The following is a 10159-nucleotide window of genomic DNA, read 5'->3' as shown; positions in this document are numbered from 1 at the left end:
AACCCCAACCCCAACCCCAACCCCAACCCCAACCCCAACCCCAACCCCAACCCCAACCCCCAAATCAACCCTAATTCAATTACCAATCTAAATATATTTATAAACTTATAACTGCCCATCCAAAAATATTTATAAACATATAAATACCTATTCAAAAATATTTATTATCTTATTAACACGCACGTAAACATTTTTTTGTAAAACACCTATAATATATTAACAAATATCTATTATTTATATATAAAATTAAATTAATTTTTTTTTTCTTTTAACAAAATAACATAAATATTTTTTCTAAAAATATTTTGTTCCCTTTTACTCTAAGCATCATCTACTAGCTTCATATGATTATACTTTTTATAATTATTTTTAAATATTATCTTAATTAATAAATTAAAATTTTATTTAAAATATATGATTTATTAATGTTAAAAACATATTTTATCTATAAATATTATTGTATATTTAATTTTTAAATTTATTTTTATTTATATATATAATTTTCTTTGTTTATGAAATAAATTATAATATTTGTTATTAAATTATATTAATTATTTAGAATATTTTAAATTAATAAAAATTTTATATTATATTTTCATTTCAAAAATTTTAATATATATTTTTAAAATTATAAGGATATTTAATATTTAAAATATATATATTTTTTTAAAAAAATAAAAACATATAATTTTTTTTATTATTATTAAAAAAATTAAAGCAAAATTTAAAATATTTCAATAAAATGCCAAGAGAAATAATTACTTTATAAGTTGGACAATGTGGAAATTAAGGTAATAACAGCTTTTAATTTAATTTTTTTTATTTATAAAAAAATAGTTGGAATGGAATTCTGGAAATAATTATGCTAAGAACACGGAATAAATTAAGAGGGAATATTATAAGAATATGCAACAAATACTGAAGATAGAAAAGATGTATTTTTTTATTAAGCTGATGATGAACATTATATTCCTCGTGCATGCTTAATTGATTTAGAAGATCGTGTAATAAAGCGAGTAGTACATTAATCAGGATATGGTTCTTTATATAATCCAGAAAATATATTTTGTGGTACAGACGGTTCTGGAGCGGGAAACAATTGGGCATAAGGATATTCAGAAGCTGAGAAAAGTAAAATAAAAAATAGATATTAATAAATAAAATAATTATATATTTAGTTCAAGAAGAATTATTAGATATGATAGATAGAGAAGCCGATGGATCTGATAGTTTAGAAGCATTTGTATTAATTCATAGTATAGCAGGAGGTTCTGGTTCGGGTGTGGGTTCATTTTTATTAGAAAAGTTAAACGATAGATTTCCAAAGAAAATAATTTAGACATATTCGGTATTTCCAAGCAATTAAGCTGATGTAGTAGTGCATCCATATAATTCTTTACTTACATTAAAAAGATTGACTTTAAATTGTGATGCTACGACAGTATTAGATAATACTGCTTTAGAAAGAATAGCATAGGATAGATTAAAAATAAGTAATCCAACAATTTCGAATACTAATAGTTTAGTTTCGACAGTAATGGCAGCTTGTACTACAACTTTAAGATATCCAGGATATATGAATAATGATTTGATCGGAATTCTCGCATCTCTAGTACCTACTCCTAGATGTCATTTCTTAATGACTGGATATACACCTATTACAATAGATAGACATATAAGTACTGTTAGAAAAACATCAGTTTTAGATGTCATGAGAAGACTTCTTCAAACTAAAAATATTATGGTTAGCGCACCTACGAAAAAAGGACAATATATTTCTATTCTTAATGTTATCTAAGGAGATGTCGATGCTTCTTAAATACACAAATCTTTATAAAGAATAAGAGAAAGAAAATTAGCCAATTTTATTACTTGGGGACCTGCTTCTATATAAATTGCTCTTTCTAAAAAATCGCCTTATATTGAAACTTCTCATAAAGTTAGTGGACTTATGTTAGCTAATCATACTAGTATTCATACAGTAAAATTTATATATTTTTTTCAATATCTTTTATTTTAAAAAATTTAGTTATTTTAAAAAGTAAAAGATAATTATGAAACATTAAGAAAAAAAAATGCTTTCATTGAAAATTATAAAAAAGCAAATAATTATATAATTGAAGAATTCGATGATTGTAATGAAATTTTATAATAATTAATTGATGAATATAAAGGAGCTGAAGACTCTTAATATTTGGATGCATAAGAAGATTAAGACTTGGATGATGATTAAGAATGAAATAAATATTGAGTTAAATATATATATATATATATATATATATATATATATATATATATATATATATATATATATATATATATATATATATATTGTATTTCTAATTATTAACAAAACTCCGTTTTATTTATATTAAAAAATAATAAATTAGATATAATAAAAATAAATATATTATTTTATATTTATAAAGAAATTTAATTTATTTTAATATTTAAAAAATAAATACTAGAGTTTAGAAAATATATATATATATATTATTAATAATAAAAAATAATATGTTATAAATTAAATAATTTTTATTCATTTTTCAAAACCTTAAATGCCTTTTTTATGCTTATCTAAAATTTCCTTAATAATTTAATCATTTTCAATATATTGATTTACAGTATTTTATTTTTATTCCACATTGTTTAAAATATTTAAAGCCAATTATTAAGCCTAATTCCTTTATTAAATTTTATAATTAGATTTTTGTTAATAAAGCAGTTTCATTTAAGTAACTATTTAATTTGACTTATCTTACTATTCCTATAATAAAAGTTATTTTTATTAATAGCCCTATTTTATTTACTACATATTCGATGAAAAGCAATTGACTTAACCTAAGTTAAATGTTGGACTATAGCATTAATATGTAGGACTGTTATGTTATTTATTTGGCGGGTTGTTAAATGAAGGACTTTTTATTCTTTATTACTACTAATTAGGTTTTTAATAGTCTATTTTTACATTAGAACATGAAAATTATTCTTCATTTTATTCTTGTAAAAGAAGATTTTTTTATAAAAAATTCAGTTAATATCTTTAATCTATTTCTTATTATTATTAAGCTTTTTCCAGTAGTTTTTATTATTTTTATAAAATTTCTTAATTTTAAATTACTACAGGTGATTATTATCTTTACTATTAAATTTTATTAGAATTTTATTTTTAATACAATTATTCATTTTTATCTTTTTTTTAATAAACTGAATAATCTCTTATAAACTAAGTATCTTTCCTAATTATTTATTTAGGTGAATTTTTTTTACTATCAATAAACATAGTTTTTGTTTAAAAAGATCTTTCATTAACTAATTTTAAACTAACATCATTTTTTTAAAAAATTTCGATATTATTCTTTACTTTTTCTAATAAAATAAATCTCATTTCTTCAAAATTATATTTTTTATTAGTATCGCTAATTTAATTACATTAATTCAGACTTTTTAATTAAATAATTTCATTCTGTTTTATACGTGCTGTCGATTATACTTCCAAATCACTTCCTTATGTAGTACTTTCCTTTTATTCTTTATATAGATTATTTGTTTTAATTTCCAATTATTTCAATAATTCTTTCTTTTTTTTCGATGGAGAATTAATAGGTGAAGAGTCTGAATTACATGAATTTGTTAAATTATTTTTTTTACCAGTTACTTATTTACTCTACTACTTTTTTAACTTCACTATTTTATTACACTGGTTGTTTTCTTCCTCATCATTTTAAGATAGTGATAATGTACTTACATATAAATATACAGAGGAAGCCGAACAGTCTTTAGATATTAAAACTTCTTTGAATTTTAACCATTCTTTGGCAACACGGCCTTTTGGATCATTTACTATATTTAAAATTTTTTCGAAAAAAGTCTTAAATGATTCTACTACAAAAAAATAATCACTGTTTTTTTATATATCCATAATTTTTTATTTATTAATATTTTTATATATATATATTTTTTTTCTTTAAATTAATTTATTTTAAAGGGTTTATTTATTTCTATTTGAATTTTTAATAATATTGATAGATATTAATATTTTAGAAAAATAAGAGATTTATAATTTTACTTTATATTTATTCATTTGTTAATAAAATAAAATGACTATATTTATTTTTTACTAAAATTATTTTAATATTAAAATAAATATAATGGAATAATTAGAAACAAAATTAAAGAATATAATTATACAATAAAAGATAGAATTAATAATATAATAAAAATTAATATAATATATGATTATATTACATATTATTTTTAAAATAAATAATTATAAAAGATAGTATATTATTTTTATTTTTTAAAAATAATTTTTTGTTTAATACAAAAAAATACATATTAAATTTATCTAAATAAAAAAAAGCAAACAATATTATGTATATATATATTATCAAAGCTCAGTTTAACTTTATTCTTATCTGATAATTTTATATCCGAAAAACTCCACAATCTTATCAGGCCCAGCAAAATAAATATAGACATAAAAAATCAAAAGAATAACAATAAAAATCTAAAAAATATCGAAACATCTATTTGTATTAGAAATTATATTCTTATCAGTATAAAATATATACAAATTCCCATCTGCATTTTTATATCTATTGTATAAAAGTCCGATTTTAGATTGGGGTAAAAGCATCTTTAATTTTCCATTAAAAATTACATAAAACCATATTTATTTTGCTTACACATCTTACTACGTTCTAATCATTGCTTATGCTGTTTAAGATTTTACATTGAATAAAAATTTTGAAGTAGTTATTTCTTTTATTTCTTTAAAAATCTTATATCTTTCTATTATTACTGGAACTGAATCTGGATGCTTTTCTTTACATTCTTATGATTCCTTATATCTTTCCTCAAAAGAAATTTATACTTGATATTTTGAATATAGTAGTTCTTCCTATTTTAATTATTCTATTGTTTTTACTATCGGCTTTTAATATTTAGGGAGAGGATTTTTTCCCATTTTTTTTTTATTTTTGAAAAACAATATTTAAATATAGATTAATTTATAAAAAATCCTTTGTTAAAATTTCAAAAATAAATAAATTTAATAAAAAAAAAAAACATATTTAACTGATTATAAAAAAAAATTATAACAAATTAAAATTTAAAGCAATAAATTTTTAGTTATAAAAGAAGAAAAAAATAAAAAACATTATATATAATATTAATTATTATAACATTTTATTATAGTAAAAATAAAACTCATTTATTATATATATTTAAAAATAAAGATAAAATTACATTTCACAAAAAAATCCTAAAATTGATCCCTGCAACCCTCATTCTATAACAATTAAAATTATTCTAACTAAGTTCCGAATCAGAAGAACTATCAGTTCTATCTTATCCACTTTAGCTTCTTTAATAAGAAAACTCTTCATTTTCTTCATCTTCCTCATTTTCATCATCTTCGTAATCTTCGGAATTATTTTAGCTCTCTGTATTTTCCTGAATATTTTAACTTTAAATTTATGATAATTCATTATTTAATAATTGCTAATTCCTTGTATTATTATCAAAAAAGAACAAACTTTAATCAATATCGCTATTAGAAGTTGCAAACTTTAATTTTTAAGTATTTTATTTTTTCAAGTCTTTATTAAATTGTTATATTTAATCATTTATTTGTGCTTTTTATTTCATATCTTGTGGTTAAATTAGGCTTTTTTTATTCGGATATTTATTTAAATGGTATTCCAGTAAATTATTAAGTGCACAATTTTTATTTATTCCTTCTATTTTTTATTTACAAATTGGGCATTGGTTATTTTTATAATTTTTTATTTATATTAAGGAGCATAAGCATCCTCCACATAAATTATGTAAGCAAGGAAATATTGAATGCGGATTTTCCATAAAATTTAAACATATAGGACATTTTAATTCTTATTCTTATAAAGTATCCTATTTATACATATATATTTAAAATTATTTATATGTATATATATATTTTATAAATACATTCATTTTTATTCTTTTAATTTCTTAAAGTAAATTTTAATTTGTTTTAATTTCCTTTTAAATATTTTCAGTTTAGACTTAAATTAATTTTATAAAAATAAACATTAAATTTTCATTCTTTACTTTCGATTTATCTGTAAACTAAATATTATCTCCGTTTTAAATTTCTACTTCGGTATTTTAGATGACTATTTTATCGAATATATACATCTTTTAATTAGAAGTGTTTTCTAATATGACTTTATTTTATTATTTTTAGAAACGAATTAAACAATGAAATTAATCTAATTAACTATCTTTTATTGATATTTCATTTAAAGAATTACTCCCTATTGTTAATGCTTCTGTCTTTAAATAAAAATTCTTTATTTATGATTATTTGTTTCCCGATAAAGATATTAATTAACCCCAATTTTATGACATTTTTATCTGTTTTTTTATTTTAATTTATATATATATTGTTTTAATTAATATTTGTTTATTTAATATTTTTAAAATACATGTTTTTATTTTTTTCTGTACTATAATACTTTTTTTTTGAATTTATTTTTTATAATTGTTTATTTTATTAATTTTGAAGACGAAAAGTTAGAGTTTTTAAAAATTTGTTAATTTTATTCAAAAAAATTTTATAATATTTAGCTACTTTTAGATAAGTAACTAATTATATTTATTTATTTATAAAAAAATATATATTTATTTTAAATAACAAAAATAATATAGTTATTAAATATTATATATATAAAATAAATTCTATTTTAAAATTTACATTAAATATTCAATTTATTTTATATATATTTCACAAACTTTTTTGTTATAAAAAATATTAGAATGCTTATAAAACTATAATTTTTAATAGACATTTAATTTAAATTTTAAAAAAGATAAATTAATTTTTTTTAAAAAAATATAAATTATATTAAGAAAAAATAAAATTAATAAATATTAAATACAAAATAATAATTAATATATGATATAAAATTAATAAAATTTCAAATTTTTATTTATTTAAAATGGAATTCAATAATATTATTTATAATATTTTTTCCTCTAATTTAAATTTAATCTTTATCTAATTAAATTAATATTGATATTTTTATCAATAATATTTTCAAATATATATTATTTTTATTTATACTTTTTTTTAAATAATTTTTATATAATTTTATTATTTTTTAATAACAAAATAATATTTCTTAATTAATTAAAATATAAAAAAAAAAATGATAAATTTTAATAAAAAAATGTAAAATAAAACTTTATTTAAAATAATAATTTTCTAAAAAAAGTTTTACAAAAAAATTAATTTAATATGAAGATTTTGATGCAAAAAGTTGCAACGAAGATCAATAAGTTAAAAACATAAACAACACATAAAAAGAATAGCTTAATATACAATAATATGATTAAATATAAAATAATGAATAAAAAATTAAATAAGAAAATTAAATTAAAAAAAAACCTTCATTATTTGAATGCATTAGTCAATGTATTCAAAAATTGTTTTCAAAAAATATTAAAAAAACCAAAACAGTAAAATATAATATATTTTCTTAACAAAATAATATAAAGGACACCAAATAAATTTAAAAAAAGCTTCTTTTTATAAATCTAGAAAAAACATTAATATACTATAATTAATTATAATAAGTATAAGATTATGATTTTAGTATAAATTTATGTCTATTAGAACAAAATATTACATTAGCCATAAAAAGACGACCAGGATGTTAAAAATTTTTATAATTAGTTAGTGAATATTATGATATTGCAATATTTACATCAAGTGAATCTGAAGTGCTTTTTTTTATTTACAAAGAAAAATTAATTATAATTATTTTTTAAAAATAAAAAAAGTTTGCAAATTAAATTATAGATTAGCTTGACAATAAGAATAATGTGACTTATAGATTTTTCAGAAAAGATTGCGTAAATCAAGATGAAAGTTTATAAATACAAGACTTGTCTTAATTAAATAAAGATGCAAAAGATATCGTTTTTATTGATAACTTTTAAAGCGAATTTAAATCTAAGCCAGAAAACACAATTAAAATAAATTCTTTTACAAATGATAATAGTCAGGATAATGAATTAATAAAATTAATCCCTTTTTTAATATTATTATCATAAGTAAAATATATTACATAATATATAAAAATATATAAAAAAATAAGAATTAAAACATTTAGGATATAGAAAATAAGATAAATTTATTTTAAAAAAATAATTAAGTCGAAAATATTAACAATGAAAATAATAAGCAAAATATTTTCAAAAATAATTTATTGCAATAAGTAATGCTATAAAATTAATAAATGAAATCTCTTTAAGTAATTGGATCAAATCAAGAATTAGATAATACGAAAAAATCAAATCAATAAATAGATTATTTTCTTTGTAAAACTAAAAAAATATGATAGAAAGAAGTTAAAAACTTTTAAATGTAGAAATAAATTAATATTAAATATAAAAAAAAACATCAGCTTCTTAATTGGATCAAGAATAAAATATTATTTAATAATAAAATTTAAAATAAAATTGAGGAGAAAATATAAAAAATAAATATATACATAATAACCAAAAAATATTTATATAATAACCAAAAAATATATATATATATATATAATATAATAACAAATATTCTATTTATTTTTATTTTATTATATTTTATTTTATTTAATTTAATTTAATTTAATTTAATTTTATTTTTTTAATAAAAATAGATCTTTTAAATTTAAATTATTATAATTGTTATTATATCTTTATTTCCATGTCTTCAATTTTTGATTTTATAATACGCATTATTTTATATATCTCGTCAATATATATTATTAATATTGAATTAAATATTCAAATTATAAAAAAAAGTAAATAAGTATATAAAAACAAAAAATTAATTTTATTTAATTAAATAAATAAATAATTTTTTTTAAAAATCAAATAAATGTTTAATTAAATTATCACGATAATTAAATTTAAGAAAAAAGCTAATAATATTTAAATAATACATAATTATTTTAAAAATAGTTTTTGTATTTTTTAAAGATATAAAAACAGCTTCTTTTATAATAATTGATAGTTTATATTTTTTTTTTTATAAAAGATTATGTATATAAAATACTAATTTATATGTATACTAATAAAAAATAAGAAACAATATATAATATTATAAAAATATAATTAAAAACCATATTTACGTAAATCCAAATTAAAATAAAAAATAAAATAAATTAATAAAAACATAATAATTTTATATTATTGATTGAACAATTATTTTTATTTACAAAAAAGAAGGAAAAAAACTAAAAAATCAAAAATTTCTAAAAAATCCATTAATATCAATCTTAATCCGATTATAAACTAATAAAATCCACAATAAGACTATCAGAAAGTGTTGAACTATTACAATCAGTATTATATTCATATCCACTAACAACCGTTTATAAATCATCTATTTAAAAGTCATCTAAAAAAGAAGGTTCATACATAATTTATAAACAATGAACTTAATTATTATTATTATTGCTTTCTTCGTTTTAATCTTAAACTTTTTTGTTTTATATTATATTAAATAAGCAAATTTATTTTTTTACTTAAAATAGTCAAGTTATCTTTAATCATATTTTAATTATTAGAAGTGCTTTATTCTTTTACAACTTCTATTTTTTTAAAACATTATTACTCTTTTTTTTGTTAAAAGGATATTATAAAATTAGCAAAAGAAGGAAAATTTAATATATTTGTTTTATTTTACTCATCATTTTGTTAAATTTATTACGATAAGTAATTTATTATTAAAGATGAATTTAAAGCATATGAAAATAACGTAAATAAATAATCTCTTTATATGAATTTGGAACCTAAAAAATAAGCAAGACTTTTATTTTACTAGAAATTAAAAAATATTTTGAAATCCATATATATTCGATTTTATTTTTAAATTTCTATTTAATTATCAGATTTTAAGTTTTTTAGTTTTTTTTTTTTTTGATAAGAAAAATTAAAATGATAAAATTTATTTTATTTAAAAATACATATATAAAAATGTATTATTAATACAATTTAATTAAATATAATTATAATATTTTTTTTTTTTCCATCTACAATTTTTTTAAAAGACTATTTTATATTGTTTGATAAATTTTCAAAATTATCTTTTTTTTTATATATTATAAACACTAAATAATTT

General features: G+C 17.0%; 2 protein-coding genes across 2 annotated transcripts, besides 16 other annotated features; one reads left to right on the top strand and one right to left on the bottom strand. All coding sequences in view use genetic code 6, as the record gives it.

Moving 5' to 3' along the window:
- Nucleotides 1-60: a microsatellite.
- Nucleotides 61-93: 33 nt separating this feature from the next.
- Nucleotides 94-165: a microsatellite.
- Nucleotides 166-742: 577 nt separating this feature from the next.
- On the top strand, nt 743-2239 carry IMG5_150280 (hypothetical protein; the record flags this gene model as incomplete). Its single annotated transcript, XM_004030898.1, has 4 exons — nt 743-791; nt 838-1131; nt 1179-1981; nt 2030-2239. 4 exons carry the CDS (start codon nt 743-745, stop codon nt 2237-2239), a joined length of 1356 nt encoding a protein of 451 aa, XP_004030946.1.
- Nucleotides 2240-2256: 17 nt separating this feature from the next.
- Nucleotides 2257-2332: a microsatellite.
- A 63-nt stretch (nt 2333-2395) lies between these two features.
- Nucleotides 2396-2464: a microsatellite.
- A 686-nt stretch (nt 2465-3150) lies between these two features.
- Nucleotides 3151-3192: a microsatellite.
- Nucleotides 3193-3905: 713 nt separating this feature from the next.
- Nucleotides 3906-3964: a microsatellite.
- Nucleotides 3908-3962: a microsatellite.
- Nucleotides 3965-5386: 1422 nt separating the features above from the next.
- Nucleotides 5387-5421: a microsatellite.
- Nucleotides 5422-6636: 1215 nt separating this feature from the next.
- Nucleotides 6637-6703: a microsatellite.
- A 474-nt stretch (nt 6704-7177) lies between these two features.
- Nucleotides 7178-7227: a microsatellite.
- Nucleotides 7228-7393: 166 nt separating this feature from the next.
- Nucleotides 7394-7428: a microsatellite.
- Nucleotides 7429-8530: 1102 nt separating this feature from the next.
- Nucleotides 8531-8587: a microsatellite.
- A 21-nt stretch (nt 8588-8608) lies between these two features.
- Nucleotides 8609-8682: a microsatellite.
- Nucleotides 8614-8678: a microsatellite.
- Nucleotides 8616-8679: a microsatellite.
- A 168-nt stretch (nt 8683-8850) lies between the features above and the next one.
- Nucleotides 8851-8916: a microsatellite.
- A 285-nt stretch (nt 8917-9201) lies between these two features.
- IMG5_150270 (hypothetical protein) lies at nt 9202-9752 on the bottom strand. The gene has a single exon (XM_004030897.1). The coding sequence runs from the start codon at nt 9644-9646 to the stop codon at nt 9281-9283; it is 366 nt and encodes a 121-aa protein (XP_004030945.1). The 5' UTR covers nt 9647-9752; the 3' UTR covers nt 9202-9280.
- Nucleotides 9753-10159: the final 407 nt, after the last annotated feature.

This window comes from Ichthyophthirius multifiliis (genome assembly GCF_000220395.1).
Source record: "Ichthyophthirius multifiliis unplaced genomic scaffold scaff_1120509251153, whole genome shotgun sequence".
NCBI classification, from domain to species: Eukaryota; Ciliophora; class Oligohymenophorea; order Hymenostomatida; genus Ichthyophthirius; species Ichthyophthirius multifiliis.
Note: the sequence above shows the minus strand (reverse complement) of the source record. Positions and strands in the feature narration are given on the sequence as shown.